An 18,002-nucleotide genomic window follows, 5' to 3' on the forward strand; every position below is an offset into this window, starting at 1 on the left:
CTTGTTTGACAGCCGCACAGCAACTTCCTGCCAGCAGAGTGGAGACGAGTGACAGAAAGAGCGCTCTCCCTCTAGATGCTAATGTGGGCCACGCATGCTTCCTCTGCTCTCACTCCTACATTAAAAATCATCTGCTGACAAGCTATTCACCAAAGATTGCCAGTGATTTACAAGAGAAAGGTTCCTGGCTTTTTTCCAACGTATCAGCAAGATCCACATTTTAAAAAAGACACAATACTCAGTTTGTGTGCAACTGTTTCTCTTGTTGAGGAGTCTCATTGTTGTCATTTGTTCATTTTTGTTGTTTACTCTTTTGTATTCATGTATTAACAGGTTTATGCAGAGCGTAAGTTGGGTGAGTCATTTGTAACTAATCGCAACAAATGTAACAACTCTTAGCTTTTTTGTGTAAAAGTACTATTTGGAAAGCAAAAAGCAAAAGGGCCGATCTAATTCAATGTTTATTTAGATTTGATATTGCTCTATCCCAAAGCAATTTAGTAAAGTGGAAATGTAATATACAAATATATTAAGAATAAACTGAACAGAGGCAGAACTGGCTGTACTGCTGGGACCATGAAGGAGATAAATATGAAATAAAGAAATAAACATAGCAGTGGTAGGCCAGGCCTAAGGGAGAAATATAAGGGGAAATATTAGAAAATGAAAATGTGAGAGATAAAGATATCAAGGGAGGCATAACTGTTATGGCAGCCCACCGCTTAAAACGCTGGTTTGTTAGACTGTGGGGATAAAAGGGGTCCTGTGATTGGCTGGAGGGGGTGGAGGGGAGCTCTGGTTGGCTACAGGGCAGGACGTTGTTATGCCTGAGAGGTTAGAGCCTCGGGGGTTAATCCTGCGTGTGTGTGTGTGTGTGTGTGTGTGTGTGTGTGTGTGTGTGTGTGTGTATGTGTGTGTGTGTATGTGTGTGTGTGTGTGTGTGTGTGTGTGTGTGTGTGTGTGTTGTGTGTCAGAGTGTATAATCCTCTTCCCTTTGACTACCGGCAGACAGATTTGCTTCACTGTGTTCAAAGTGTTTCAAGATAACTGTGCTTATTGCTGTTCATGTATTCATATGTATTTGAACATGACTTATTGTTTATACAGTTGATGTGTTCTGCCTGTGATTTCTTATGTGCAGGAAAAAAACCCAAGGTGACAGGGCTTTCAGTGTTGCAGCTCCCACACTGTGGAACACCCTCCCAGTACATATCCGGACTGCTGAGTCTATTGAACTTTTTAAATCTCAGCTAAAAACTCACCTCTTTGCACTGGCTTTTAATACTAGTTGAACATTACATTTTTACATTTGTATGTGTTTTTTTAATATGTTTTTAGTTATTGTGCTTTTTATCATGTTTTTAATTATTGTTTTATTATTGTACTCCCATTGTGTTATTTAATATGTATTGCCTGTACAGCACTTTGGTCAACTGAAGGTTGTTTTAAATGTGCTATATAAATAAATAAAGATTGAGATTGAGATTATTCTTGAATTAGTTGCAACAATTAACACACGATTATACAACTGAAGAAATGTTCCCTTCAGGAATAAAAGAGAAAGAAAATATCATAACGGTTGTATGCCAATCCAAAGTGTATAGATAAAATAGCATCTTTGAAGAAATGGGTAAAAGTATGTGGGTTAGTATGCAGTGTTGGAAAGTAACTAGGTACACTTTACCTATAGAGTACTATACTTAAGGACAATGTCCATGTACTTCTTCTTTCCTTGAGTTTATACATGTTCTTCTACACTATTCTTGCACTCTTTTAACTCCACATGATTTGTTTGATAATGTCAGTTACTTTACAGCAACATATTTCTATATCAAACATTATGGAAACATACATTATAAAGTATTGTTATAGTTTGTTATTATTCACAACTTCATTGATGAATTCACAAGCTTTTCAGAAGTATCTAAAAAAAAATCAGTGTCCACATTGAAGTGGAGTATACAATAATGCAACAATAATCATGGTAATTATAATGAGTATAATAACTATAAATAATATGAATAATATGAATTGGCCCATTCTGCAACATTAGTTCTGTTGTTTGGTACTTTACTTTAAGTATGTGTTGATGCTAACACTTCACTCTCGTATGATTTTGATGCAGGACTTGAGTGAGTTATGATGTATAACTATATGCAACTATGGGTTTAATGCTCACAAAAGTACATATTACATAACCATATATTTTATTTGAATCCCTTTTCTAAATGCATTTTCTCAAATTTGCAGGAAAAAAGGGAATGATTTGATTTATTATTCCTCTCATCTATTAAATCAGGGGTGGGGAATCTCCGGCCTCCGGGCCGTATACGGACCGCGAGACCATTTGGTACGGCCCTCGAGGTAATTTATAAACACACGCAAAAAAGAAAAGAATTAAAGAAATCTAGACCGCAAAAGAATTAAACAAGCGAGTGCATGTTTTTCCTGGTCAGGGTCAGGGTCCTTGAACACAACACGAGCCTAACGTGTCATCACGTGGTGTATGTCTCGTCTGACAGGGGTGCAGTTCTGACGGAGAGCACCAGAACGCCGCTCCGCCACTTCCAAAAATGGCAGTACCCATAAGGAGCCGTACACATGCCGCAGTTTCTGCGTGGCTGTGTCTTTAGTTGAAAGCCCAGTGGCGATCTGTTCATCTGTCATACTGATCATACAGTCAATAACTTTGTTGTTATTAGCATCTGGTTAGCTAGCTATGCTAACAAATATAAGAAGCTGTTTCTACAAGCAGTGAGGTAAAGGCTTCAAACATTCAACTGCTACTCAGTAGTATGTATCTAATACCTAATATATATATATCATTCCAATAACTTGTATATAGACTCATACTGCACTATTCCACATCATAACTTTATTTCATTTTTATAACTATTATTATTTTTGTATTGCTCTTGCTCTTATTGTTATTATGTTATGTTATTATGTTGCATTGTTGGAGAAGCCTGTGACATAAGATTTTCAACTGCATAATTACTCTGTAGCTATGTCAGATTGACAATAAAGAACCTTGAACCTTGAACCTTGAAAGGCACATCTTTATATGATCCTTATAGTTATACAAAAATAAGAGAATAAAGTAAACAGGTATAAAATACTATATGACAGTAAAAAAAAGTTGTTAATAAACAAGAATACAGTTTGAAAGGGAAGTGATTTGTAAAATATCCATATAGAAAAATAAAATCTGCTTACAGTTCTGTTTCATATGGGTGTTGAGAGATGTATCCATAGATCTCCTAATGTTGCTCTCAAAGTGCACCAGATTGATGCTTTTAACTTCAACATTTAAAAAAAAATCTTCCCGTGGGAGCATGCCCCCCGGACCCCCCCTAGAGGAGGTTAGGTCCCCCCCCCCCCCCCCCACTTAAATCATGGAAAAAGGTTCCCCACCCCTGTATTAAATACATAAGGAATATCCTAACATAAACTGATTGGCATCCGTTGACATTCTTGCCATGTTGACAACAAATATATATCATATTTTCTTAGCGAGTCATATTGTTATAAAGAGTCTTTTTAGCTAATTCCCTACCAGTCAAGTTGTTTTGACATTTAAAATGATTCCAGCGCCTTAGAAGCACAAAACTGTTGCTGGGTTTATTTGTTGTTTCTGAATATAAAAGCCCGCACATTCTTAAAAACAGAACACAATATAGTGTAGTGTAACAAATAAAAGCTTCTCTCTTCAACACTGTGGGGTAGAAGTGGTGAAAGACTTCCTGAATACAACCAGAGGAGCAAATCTCCTGCTGAACTGTTGATTATAATTATTAGAGTACACTTCGCCCATTTCCCTCAGCTGTGTGCTGGGGAGGCTGAACCACACCGGGCTGTAATAAATATTTCACATGGACACAAAGATAGGAAAGCAGGGCTGCATTACACACGTACACACAGGTGTAAGTGATACCAGGCCATTCCCCTGCAGGCCACAGAGGCAGTGTGGCAGAGTAAATGGGGTCAGCAGCTCAAGGACTTGAACGCCACACTAAATATAGTCCATTATTGACAGAAATGAAAACAATACAGAGGAAGAGAAGAAGGGGAAGGTGAGGAGACGGAAGAAGGGATGAGATTGCTTCTCAGTTGACGCTGTCTTTAGATTTTAAAGGTAGCAATTATTTCTGATCCACGTTCTTTCTACATGCAACACAGCAGTGCTTTGATTCTATGTTGCTCTTTTCTTCTGCTCTTTTAGATCTTGAAGAAAAACAAACTCCTATGTGCGTGTGTGTGAGCTGTATGCCTTCAGTCTTTTATCTGCTAGGGTCGTAAACACACACACATCAAGTACTGCAGGCTCTGTGGAGATCTTCTCTTGCCAGTTTTAATCAGCAGTCTGAGTGTGTGTGCGTGCTCGTGTCTGACTCAAAGTGAACTTTCAGTAAGAGACGGTGTTAAGCTTTGAGTCTTTGTCTTTGAGGTCAAATCCACAAACAAGCTTCTTGTCAGTAAACACTTTTCTCAGCAGAGCAGTGCTAAAGGCCCATTCTGTGATCCATGAGTAAATAAAGGCTGACCTTGTTAAGAGGGAGAGAACGGGAATCGGCAGCACTGATTGCCAGGGTGTCCAATACACCAATTCAACCAGACGAAATGTATTTAATTGTGTCTTATTATTTAATTAAGAAATACATGTTAAACAGCAATTACAATACAATAACAATGACACCTTTCCCCTCCATTGACTCCTTTAAAGACTCCTCAGAAAAAGGACTTTCAGTCAGTCTGCATTCTCTGTTCAATTCTATTTGACTGTACTGTCCTGTGTCTGTTTGTCCCGCTGTAACCTGTCTCATGTTCCGTATTGTGAGCCTCTGTGTTACATGTTTTTAATCATTGTTCAATTGTTATTATTATAATATATACTATATATATATATATATATACATTTTAATGTCAGTTTTAATGACTGACTTTGGAAGATCTGTCCAAGGACTACATATACAAAAAAAAGCTTCTTAGCTTACTTTGCAAAGTAATACAAGTATTTATTAGTAAATAAATAAATAAATACACATAGCAAATGAACTATCGAATTGAAGACATGCACTCACAGAGTTTTTGAATTTTATTGTCGTTTTCACAATGCTGTTTTACTATTTTAATCTTTTAAATGTGCTTTATAAATACAATGATCTAGCCATGACATCATTGAAATGGGCCAGATGTGCCATTGATACCAGTCAACAAATAACCAAGGTGCCAGTCTTCATCAGCTGAATATATGTACTTCCATTCAGAACAATGTATTCCAACTATCTTAAATGTGAAAGCTTAACGTTCTGAGTATTTATAAGGCCATCCTTTTAAAACATTGATATTCCCAAATGAAACTTCAGTTGCTCGAGTTGGCACAGAAATCAGATAATAAGATCCTTGCTGTTTTTGAGTGGTCGTACGCCCTGTTGGGTTTTGCGGTTCTGCTCCCCTCCTAAGGAGAACCAATCATCCCTTTGTTCAGAATCCAGTGATAAGAGAAGAGAATGCAGCAACTATATGTCTGCCATTTCTACAGAAACCAACAGCTTGGAACAGAGTAACTAAATACCAGACTGGTGGTCAGTATTGGTTTGTGTGATTGATTAAAGGCCCTTCTTGAGGAAAGAGGAATTTTCAGAGTCATTCACCCACAACACCAGACCAGAATAGCTACATACTGTACTAGTAGCCTATCGTTTAGTCTGTTGGATTAAACAGCTCCTGGGTTTGTCAGCAAAACATTCTTAGAGTTTTTTTACTCTGATCTCGCTGCTGGATATTGAGCAGCTGGAGGGTTGAGTGCTTTGAAGGTTTCCTTTGACAAAATAGGTCATTAAGGTTCAGTTGCATTTACAAAAACTCGGTTAAGGTTAGAGGAAGATCAGCCAACTGGTAGAAAATAAACCACACTGACCTTGGTATGAGAAAGGACACAGACCAAAGTCAACTATTTCCCTAGAGGTTTTTGAGCAGAATACGATCACAATATCTCTGCCTTTACTAATATAACGGTCAGTGGTTATTTACATGACTGAAGAACCACCGATGTCAGAACAAAGAACATTTTCATTATGAATTATTAATAATCTATCAATCCATTTCTGGTGGGAAAAGTTTTGTTCACATGTGGAACGTTTAACCCTTTGTTTAAGTTAATCTAATTTGTTCAAATAGTACACTATACCTTATATCTTATCAAATAGCAACGTCATAAAATCAAAGTCTTAAAATACATGTACTATTGGTAAGTAGAAGTAACTGAGCTGGGAAGCCTCAACACCATTGGTTTGACGGTGTTTCTCAATGAACATCATGTGATGTGGAGTGTGTCCAAAGAGAAGGCTACATTGCACAGGACAGTACAAGTTACATATTTAACTGTAGATTTGTTTAATATAACCTAAGCTTCTTTATTCATCATGTCCTCGAAAACAGACACTGAGACAAATCATCACCTTTCGAGCTGATATGGTACTTGGGTTCAAACACGAAAACCGTTGACTTGTTGTCAAACCAAATCAGAAAAACTGTGATGACATGATTTGCTTCAGTGCTTTATTGCAATCGATGTTACCTCCAGCATATGTTAGGCTCGCAGGGGTTAAGGAAGGTCTCTGCAGAGAGCAGCGGGGGGGGTAACTGGCCAAGAGAACGGACCTGTAATGCCCTGATGGTGTGATGAGGCAATCAAAGAAGGGATTGACAAGGTTATGATCTGTGTGCACCAGTGTGTGCTCGTCTGCTCTCAGTTCAGTGACTGCCAATATCTGTGTGTTATCTGAGGGGTCAGAGAGGGCAGGGAGCAGCGGGTCTTTCATGGTAAATAATCCAGTAGCATTGATAGTTTATTTTAGCTTGATCTACAAATACATACAGTATGCTTCTAGGAGAGCACAGTTCTATTGTATTATATTACTGTGATTTAAAAAAACATCCATTGCACGCACTGAATTCACTGAAACGTTGACTTCAATTACATTTATTATGTCAACAAATTAAACATAATTGTATTAGGTTAGGTGAAAGCAATAGTATTAAGTTAAAATATTAGGTTCCACTTAATAGTATTGCTTTCAATAGTCAATGTTTAGATAGACAAACTGATTGTTTATATAGCTAACATGAACCTAAACATACTAATACAAATGATTATAAGTTTGCACAGTTTTTTCTGTTTTCAATCACAAGACATCTTGGTCATTTGATTTTTTTTGTTTTTGTTAAACCAATAGTATCAATCCCCACATGTAAGCCCTAAATGCAGCTAAATCCCAACCAACAGCTTGTCCAGCAACTAAACTGCACCATGCCAGTTTGAGAAGATCAGAGTGAATATCCTGTATCAAATTCTGTCTAATCTATTTCGCCCAGGAAACAAAGGATTTCAAATGAACCACTGTGTCCACTTGCCATGATGTCCGTTTCATCCAAAATGTGCCAGTCATTATTTTGGATTAGAGGTTTTTCAGTTTGACAAAAATGCCGCCTGCTTGGCCCTGAAAATGGAGGTTCAGATGGAATCATTTATCAGCGGTAACTGTCAGCTAAGAATGAAATACTGATTCGATTAAGTGCCAATTAAATCCGCCGTGCCAATGTAAGAAGATAACAGTAATACCTTCCGTTAAATAAGTCTAATCTGGTTTTATCATGTTACCTGATCTCCAAAAGTTGCTGGTTACTGTTGAGTATAGCAGATTATTCGTTTAACTTTCAATCCAAATGGTAAATGTTGAATTAAGAAAATGGGACATAACACAACAGATTACAAGGCTTGATTATTCCATATTCTACAGACATGAATGTACAGTAAATATTTTTATTTTGGTGGCACGATTAAAAAAAACAAAGATCACAGAGGATTAAGCACAAAGATGGCGTTTTAAAAATAATGTCCTTCCCTACTACATCCATGGAAAAGACAGAGTAATATAGATTTGATCAAGTCTTTCCCCACTATACCTTCATCCATCCATCACACTTCCTCCCTCTACTATTCGCCCCAGACATTATTTATCCTTCCTCATTTATGAATTTGACAAGAAGGAGTGAGGGGGGAGACGGGGTAAGGGGGGGGGATCGGTCCCTTTAGATCTCACCCAGATGTATCCTTTAATCCTGTAATTAGCTGCAATTATAGTAATAGAAGCAAGGGATGAAGTGATCATATTTGCACTCTGAATTAATTACTAATTTTGGACACATTTCCACTTAATACATTTTATCTCCTCTCCCAGTTCTCGCTGTGTTCTTCTCATTCTCTTATCTCTCCTCAAGATTATTCACCTCCGCCAATCTATTCCCCCCCTTTTCCTGTCATTGTCCTGGGTGTAATTCATCTGTTTTTTATCCTGAAAAGCCAGGGAAACAGAAGGAGAAGAAAACAGAGAACACAAGAGACAACAGAGCAGGATAGCATACAACAAGAGGCCCTTTAGATGTCGCAGATGATGCCTTTAATCCTGTCAATAGCTGCAATTATAGTAATTATCTCTAATAGCAGCGCATTGTGTGGAGGCTCTGATATGTTTAACAGATGCTGAGTCGTGCCGCCTCCGCCCGGGCAGAGAGGGCAGGGAGCTTAGATCCACATTAATGAAACAGACACAAAACAAGGCCAAACTGATGATAGTCCCCAGAGGTTTATTAACTGTGAGGAGTGTTTTTTCAAGCTCTGGGTTCGAGGTCTAATGGAGGTCTAAGAGATGGTGCTAAGTGGTCTTTTAGCTGCACAGAAAGAGCCGAGAGACTGGAGATGGATATAGAGAGGGCTTGGGAGAAAATAGAGGTAATTAGATAGAAGATGGGAGAATATGATGTAAAAGAGAGCAGCTATACAGTAATATGAAGAACACACATTTGAAATATGTTCAGTAGAGTTCAGAAACGCTAAGTCAAAAGATTCAGATTAAGAATTAATGTAGTCGTATGTTGAATAAAATGTCAAACGTTTGTTTTTCCAGGCTTCTCAAATGCAAGATTTTTGCACTTTTTCCAATGTTTTTTACATAATTTTTATTGAAACAATTACGGTGGCCTACAGGGGCATACGCGTTAAAACCGCCCAAACCACGTTTATTAGGAGAAACGCGCTGCAGTTTCAGAAACACATGCATATGAAGAAACTTCTTCATCCACTTGAACACACATGTGCAGCATTTAGAAAACATTTATCAACTTGACGTAACTTGAGCAGCTTTTACTTGTTCCGGTTGAGGGATGATAAAGTTAGCCAACTGTCACCAGTACTGGAAACGTACCTAAAATGTACGTTTTATTGGCTTATTTTAACAATGTCATCACATGATTCCTCCCGATATTATTGTAAGATCTGTTGTAAGCTAGCTAGCTCTTAAAGCTAACCTAGTCATTACATGTCACTTGTCACTTGTTAGACGCTTTTATCCAAAGCGACTTACATACATTCAGTACTGTGGGCAATCCCATCAGGAGCAATGTGGGGTGAAGTGTCTTGCCCAGGGACACAACGACATGCTGACTGTAGTGGGACTTGAACATGCTATCCCCTGATTCAAAGTTCAGCGCACTAAGTTCAGCGCACTATACCACTGAGCCACAGCTGAGCCACAGCCTCCCCTAGTCATTTCAAATGTACTAAGAAAACACTTAAAATTATGAAACAGACTCTGCTGACAGTGACAGTTGGCCTACTTCATAATTCCTGAACGTCGACAAGCACAAGCACTGGTCCCAGCTGTGTGTGTCACTTTTTACTGTCCCCGTTTCCGTTGTGTTTTGAGCTTCTTCCAGATTTTTTTATTTGCAGCTGTCTTAGTAAACGCTGCGTATGTTTTATTAAGTACAGTAGGTGAAGATGTTTCTTCATTTGCATGTGTTTTGGAACCAGCCTGTTGTTATATTTGCATCATTTTTTTTATTGCAGTGCGTTTCTCCTTTTTGAAGTGTTTTGGGTCTTTGTAGCACATGCTATTACTACTATATTACTATCGCCTCTGCTGGCCACTAAAAACGTTAGTGATTTCATGATTCAGTATTGAACTATGGGAATTGATGGCCATTTTTAAACATGTTTAAAGAAAGGAATAATAGAAAGATACTAGATTTATTGATGAGTATTATCAAGATGTGTTTCATGTTTGCAGAGGCAGGTTTTCCAAACTACGCACACTTACTCAAACACTGATGTCATTTTCTTACACATTTCCACCACACATTCCCGACTTAACACATTCCCCTTCTCAAAACCATGCACACACACACACACACATACACATTCAGAAACTTCACAACACACTTTCTCACTGAGTACTTCACTTAGGTCTCGTACACACATTTTGTATCGCTTGCCAAGTCACTTTCTTTCTCACACTCACTCAAAAACTCAGCAACTTAACCAAGAACACACATGCCTTTTGCTTGGTACTTCACCCTTTTTCAGACACACACACACCAGGGTTTCCGCTAGGATTTTTTCCTGCCGGTCAAATGTCCGGAAATAATTTATTTTACCGGACAAATTTGAAACTTACCGGTCATGTTTCAACAATAATAATAATAATAATTGTGTAGCAGAGTTTCTGTTAGCAGGTAATTAGCGGACTATGACCGGATATGCTGATGTTTAAAACTCAGTTAATGGGGCTCATTTTTATATTGCTTCAGTTTATAATCGTAACAGATCGAAAAGTTCAGATTCATTTTTCAATAAATGATTCCACAAACAACAAACAACATAATTATTACATTCAAACAAACTACTTGTAGTAGATAAAGTACATTATTCAAAAGTTTACATTAACTTTGAATAATAACACGGGAGAAACAGAGCCTCTCTTTTCCTCTCTCCCCCTCTCTCTCCTGACAGCCCGTCTGTATCTCATGCAGCGCGCTAAACAGTGGGCGGGGCTTCAGGTGATCATGCAGAGCTGCGTGTCTCCGTCAGACTCAGCAGCTGATCTGATCTCTGATCTCTCTCTCGCGTCCGGTTATACTTCACTCGCGTTTATGTCCATATCGATCAGATCCAGCTCTCCTGATCGGCCTTTATAGAGAGCACCGATCAAACTATTAAGAGTGAATATCGGCCGATAATGATCGGCGGCCAATCGATCGGAGCATCCCTAATTATTACCGGACATTTTGACTGGCAGGCTTTGAATTTACCGGTTTTGAATACATTTTACCAGCCAAAAACCGGTAATTACCGGCTAACGGAAACCCTGACACACACACACACTAATAGCCCTGCCTGGTCTTGGTGTGAGGTAGCTCCTTGATGCAGTGATATAAGAGGCAGACAGGAGGCAGAGAATGGGTCAATAATTCATTAGATGGAGGGCTCAACTCAACTTCAACCCGAATAAAACGTCTACAACCACACACACACACACACACACACACACACACACACACACACACACACACACACACACACACACACACACACACACACACACACACACACACACACACACACACACACACACACACACACACACACACACACACACACACACACACACAAAAAGTGAAAATGGCAATATATCTCTCTATCTCACTCACTCCCAAACATTGTTTCAAGGACTGTCTGGGGAGAAGTCTTTCTTCCACTTTCTTTTCATTTCCAACTCTGACTCTCCTTTCAAAAGAATTTGAATTCATTGTGTTCATATAGTCCTGCATATAAGTGTATTTTCTACCAATTTCACCTTGCATATGACTAACACATAACTTATTTTTCTGTAATTAGAATTTGCCACAGTTTTTTTTGAATAGCATCCATAATGAAATTCAACTTGCAACCCTCTAATTCTTACACACTGCAGATTTAGTTAGCTTTCCAGTATGGGTTCAAACCAATGATCTGTAACATGACCTTGTATGGTGTGCAGTGAGCGTGAGTCGGAACTCTTTGACTGACCTCATACAGTGTGATGACCCCGTTGGTCTCATTGGGAGCTTTCCACTGCATGAAGATCTTCTCTTCGTAGGGCGTGTTCTGCAGGGACTCCATCGGCACTGAGGCAGGCACTGTGGGACAATGACACAACATTCAAATAAAATGTAACATCAATGAGTATATTGACTGTCCGTATAACAACACTTATAGTAAAATAATTATGGGTGACACAATTTGTCTTTGTAGTGTAAAGGCTTTCTGCCAAATCATGAACTGTAAAATGACCCGTTCATTAGCAGACATGTAATTGTATCGGTGACTTTATCCTAATAAGGAATACAAATCTTAACGATTCACAATACTCTACTTTACCTACATCAGTTTATCATTATACAACAATGACTTCAACATGTAATAGGCGCTTTCACACCGCAGTACTTTTCCCACAAAGGTTCATCAGAACTTAGTTCATGAGAAGTCTTCAGTTCTCATGAACTAAGTACAGATCGCGTTCACACCGGAATAAGTCCCTGGGGGTGGATTAGGCAAATGAAGCCGCTGACGTCACTTCTTCTTCTTCTGCTTTGGGTTTACTGGCAGGCCGCAAACAACTTCACGGCGTATACTGCCACCCGAAGTCCCCGGCCGGAAGTCCCCGGAGTTGGGGACTGGCTTCAGTAGAAGCTGCTGGGACTCCCAGCAGCTTCTACTGAAGCCTTCCGAGTAAATCGCCAGAACGCCGACACCTCCTCATCTCCACCGCTCCCATGTTTTCTTTTGTGTTGCCATAAGTTAGTCTCTCTGCGTTTGTGCGCTGGGCTAATGCTAATGCTAATAATGCTAATAATGCTAATGCAAGGATCATCATCATCATTGACATCAAGCGGCAAACTTTCATCACCTGGCAAAATAACATCCACTGCTAGGTGAAAAGAGCAGCCCATGCCAAAGCGAAGGCAGCCGTCCAAACGCAAGTTAGGAAACTGAAGAACCAGTGGTGGACAAAGAAGGCTCTGGAGATCCAGCAGCTTGCCGACTCTGGTGATACAAGAGGATTCTTTGATGCCACAAGAGCGGTATATGGTCCCAGCTATCGCCGCCTAACCCCCCTCCGCTCTAAAGATGGGCTCCTGCTTCTGAAGGACAAGGATGCAATAGCAAACAGGTGGAAAGAGCACTATAAGGATGGAGGCTCTTGACCAACTCCCTCAACAGCCCATAGTTGAAAGCATGGGAGAACCACCCAGCCTGGGTGAGGTGCTGGATGCCATTAAGAATATGAAAAACAACAAGGCTGCTGGGCCCGACGGCATCCCAGCAGAAGTCCTGAAGAAAGGCGGACCCGATCTTCTTAAGCACATCCATGCCCTGCTTCTCAAAATCTGGGAAGAAGAGGAAATCCCTGCTCAGCTTAGGGATGCCTTAATTGTCTCCATATTTAAGAAGGGAGACAGGGCAGACTGCGGAAATTACCGTGGCATTTCTCTCTTGTCCACCATAGGGAAAGCCCTAGCTCGGGTGTTGGCCATCAGACTCACCCCCCTGTCAGAAAGCATCCTTCCTGAGTCTCAGAGTGGATTTCGCCCAAACAGAGGCAGACATGATTTTCACTACTCGCCAACTGCAAGAAAAATGCCGGGAACAAAATCAACCATTATACATGGCCTTTATAGACCTCACCAAAGCCTTCGACTCAGTGAACCGTCAGGCCCTCTGGCTGGTACTGGCAAAGATTGGCTGCCCAGAAAAATACATCCGGGTACTGAGACTGCTGCATGACTATATATCAGCCACGGTACTCAGTGGCAGTGGAGACGAAACTGAACCCTTCCGGGTCGACACAGGAGTCAAACAGGGATGTGTCATCGCTCCAACGCTATTCTCCATCTTTGTTGCTGCTATCCTACATTTCACAAGCAAGCATCTGCCCCAGGGAGTCAACATCATGTACAGAACTGACGGCCAACTCCTCAACATCAACCGTTTCAGGGCTAAAGGTCAAACCACCACCATATCGATCATGGAGCTGCAGTATGTGGACAACAACGCCCTTGTAGCCCTCTCGGAAGAGGACCTACAGGGTATCCTATCAGCCTTTGTGAAAGCATACAAACAGCTTGGTCTAGCCATCAACATAAAAAAGACTCAAATCCTCCACCAACCACCACCAAACAGCAGTACGCCTGTCCTACCCCCAAACATCTCCATTGACAACATCAGACTGGAAAATGTGGACTACTTCCCATACCTTGGCAGCCTCCTATCATCAAAAGCTGTTATTGATGATGAAATACACCATCGCCTCAGCTGTGCCAGTGGGCCTTTCTCAAGGCTAAGGAAGAGTCTTTGAGAACCGTGACCTCCAAGCAAAGACCAAAATATTGGTCTATAAAGCTGTGGTGTTCCCCACTCTTCTGTATGGATCAGAAGCCTGGACCACATACAGCAGGCACTTAAAGGCACTTGAGGCATACCATCAGAGATCCCTCCGAAAAATCCTCAGGATTAGCTGGGAGGATCGGCGCACTAACACCAGCGTCCTGGAGGAGGCTGACATTCCCACCATCACTGCCACCATTGCCCAAAACCAGCTCAGATGGACTGGCCATGTTATCCGCATGCCTGACTCTCGCCTTCCAAAACAAGTCCTTTATTCCCAGCTTGTTAAAGGGAAACGGGTCCCTGGAGGCCAAAAGAAGAGGTACAAAGATAACATAAAAACAAACCTAAAGAAGTGCCACATAGACCTAAAAGCTAGGGAAGACATGGCAACAGACAGGGCGACCTGGAGAAACCTTGTCCGTGAGGGTGCTGCACTATATAATGATGACCTCTGCCATGCTGAACAAGACAAGTGCAGACTCAGGAAGGAGAGAGCAACCATCAAACAGGTCCAACCCAAACCCTCCACCACTACATTCCCCTGTCCACACTGCACAAGAATAATCGGGTCCAGAATCGGCCTCTATGCCCACCTGAAGACCCACAAGGACCAAGAAGGAGGACAGTCATACTCGACTACGAGTGACCGCCGATGATGATGACGAATGCTAATGCTAATAATGCTAATGCGAGGATAATAAAATGGCGGCTTCACAAAACCTTTTTGGAGTTTTACGGGGCATTCCGCCCAGCCAATCAGACATAGGAACCTTTTTCTCCCACGAAAGTCCCTGGGAAAAGGTGGTAAAAAGGTTCTCATGAACAAATTTTAGTTCCGGATTTTTTTGGTGTGAACGCAACATTTCGGAACTATATCGGAACTAAAGTGGGAAAAGTACTGCGGTGTGAAAGCGCCTAATGATGCTAACTTTTCCTGCAGCCATTAAACACATCATGAAATACAGCAAGTAAGTTTGTCAATTACTGACGTGTGAAAGAAATCCTGTACAAAAGTGCCATTCTCCTATACTACAACATTCATAAATATATATATTTTGATACATCAAAGAAGTGTGAAAAAAAAGGAAAGTGCAAGGAATCTGAGAAGAAAGGAGTTGTATCACATAATCCTGTGGTTTAGTGTAACAAAAGTTTCAAATATCTAGTAACCTTCTCAATATTGAGTTAGGGAAAATCTCATTTGGGTTTTTCTCCTATAAGGCAGAATGAAACCTGCTGCTCATGCCAGACATATCATTTTATCAAGAAGGACGGTCCCAACAATGAAATATGACAGGGTATTTGATTATATTTCTTATACTCTAAAAAGATGAAGTCGCTTTATATATCAGGCTACTTTCTGAAAATGAACTAATGCACAGAGTATTTCTATTCAGCTTACAAGAAACATACCTGAGAAACAGATTTAATGTGACATTTAATAGTACCTTTCTCTCTTTGAGCATCAGTTACATTTGTGCTTTGTCATGCAATAACATACACATGTTGTAGATTATAATTGTTCAGTTAATGACTTCCCTGATGAATGCAGCAACACATAATCAGAGCTTCTGCTGGGTATGCAATTCTCTTGTAGAGATAATTGTAACAAGGAGTTCTGAATTCAGATATTGCTGTAATGTTAAGCTGCTCTGCTCAAATGTGTGAGATTTAAATAGTCAGATCCTTAACCAAACACCCTATAAGGATGGCATGAGAACATAACTTACTTAAAGTGGACCTATCATGCTATATTTAAATGATATATTGTAGGGCCATACCTATATAAGGTATATTTATAAGTTTCTGTTTTCAAAATACCAAACAGATCATGCATTTTAGCCATGCCTCATTTCGCTCTATTTGCTGTTCTCCAGCCCTGTTTTTGCAGGGGGCTGATTCTGTGAGCTGCAGCTGACCACGCCCCCCTGCAGGAGAGGGGAGCCGCTCTGATCAAGTCAGAAGAGGGGGAGAAAAATAGATCTCCGTCCTCCGTGTTTTATTATAGCCTATTATTATATAGAGTCGTTATTCATTTGTTTTAAAGCCCAATAAATAACAAAGAAGACCTTTGACCGGCACTTTTCAAATTTTGTCCGGAAGATTTAAACTAACGGACATCTTGACCAGCGAAAGAAAACCTAACTGAAACTCTGCCGCACGGTCCCCTCGTTCCTTGGAAGAGGCGGAGAGGTGGGTGTTTGTCATCTGCTGGTGGACTAACCGGAGAGAATTACAGTGCTTGCCTCGACGGGGAGGGATTGCATTGAATTAAAGCAGCAGGAGCAAACGCTTGCCTCGGGGAGGGAGAAAAAAAGCCACAGCGGAGAATAAACAGAAGGGTAACCATGGTAACCATGCGCGGGAAGTCTACTTCGCTGCTTTTGTGGCAGACTACAGCGCCACTTACAGGCCTGGCATATGTACTACAGCGTCTCCATCGCTTTCGAGTGGCAATGGCCGGCCGTGGCCCAACCCCACATTCCCCTGATAGGTGGAGAGTTGGCCCAATAGCCGTAGCGCCACCGTCCTGACGTCAGGACAGTGTTCAAATCTGGATCAGTTTTTATCAGATCCGTTGCAGCCCCTTTATTAGAGATTTGGGTATGGAGGAAAATAGAGAGGGTTGTGTTTTCTGACACTTGGTGAGTTCCCTGGAACACCGGGGACACATATTCATGTATAAAAGACGTACAAAAGTGCATTTTGCATGATAGGTCCCCTTTAAGTAAAAGTAGTAATAATACAGTGTAGAAATACTCAGTTAAGTAAAAACCTTGCATTCATAATGTGAGGTATGAAAGTATTAAAAGTCAAATGTACTTAAAGGACAAAACGTGAAAGTAGTCTTTATGCAGAAAGGCCATTTTCTGAAAAATTGATTTTATGTCACTGGATTGTAATTAGTGATTCAATAATGTGTTCATTGTTTTGATTTTGCTGCTGGTAAAGCTGTAGCTAATTTTGATAAATGGGGCGAAGCCTGCGAGCTAGTTCAGGCCGTCAGCTCGAGTAACAATGATACTTTAACACGTGACACCTCGTCCCTCTTACAACCAATCAATCACATTCTCCTAAACTTGCCGCTCTATTCAAGCTGCCAGATCTGCTGCCTCTGCCTCGATAATGATGCTGCTGCTTCCACGATGATGCTGTGTTCATGTTCCTGATGCTGTGTTCATGCTGCTGCTGCTCGCCTGCCCCCACCACCACATCAGCTTCAACCCCAGCTTCCACCTGTAGGCTCGGGGGATAGTTATCTAATCATCACTCAATGTTCTGTGTATATCTGTGGAGTGATGAGGCCCGAGCCAAGACGCCAAACTCAAACTATATGCTGCTTCTGATAAACATGTCAAAGAAACACGTGAGTTGTCTGATTGAACTGTGTATACTGCCACGTATCCTAATCCATAAGAGTACATCATAATGTATTCGCTTATTTAATGTTATATGTAATTGAATGTAGTGGAGTAAAAAGTTGAATATGTGCCTTAAACTGTAGTGGAGTAAAGGAACTGTAAAAAGAAATTGTCTTAGTTACTTTCCAACACTGGTGAGCCAATCATTTTTTTTTTTTAAATAAAAGTCATTTGGATGGAAAACCTAATACGAAAACGTCTATGAGGTCATAGTTAATTACAATGTCATCGGTCTAACTGCGTCCTGTCAGGGGAAAACTCTCACCTGATGAAACGGTGACTTTGAGAATAAACTGTCAGCTTTATACTTT

General features: G+C 40.5%; 1 protein-coding gene across 1 annotated transcript in view; it reads right to left on the bottom strand.

Annotated features, from left to right (window-relative positions):
• The window catches only part of ptprt (protein tyrosine phosphatase receptor type T), a 350,127-nt gene that overhangs the window by 170,228 nt on the left and 161,897 nt on the right, over nt 1-18,002 (bottom strand). Inside the window, exon 11 of the mRNA XM_034149943.1 lies at nt 11,909-12,018. Within this exon, the coding sequence (XP_034005834.1) occupies nt 11,909-12,018 (110 nt within the window). The remainder of the gene's footprint in view (nt 1-11,908; nt 12,019-18,002) is intronic.

The sequence above is a fragment of the Trematomus bernacchii genome, unplaced genomic scaffold (genome assembly GCF_902827165.1).
Source record: "Trematomus bernacchii unplaced genomic scaffold, fTreBer1.1, whole genome shotgun sequence".
NCBI lineage: Eukaryota > Metazoa > Chordata > Actinopteri > Perciformes > Nototheniidae > Trematomus > Trematomus bernacchii.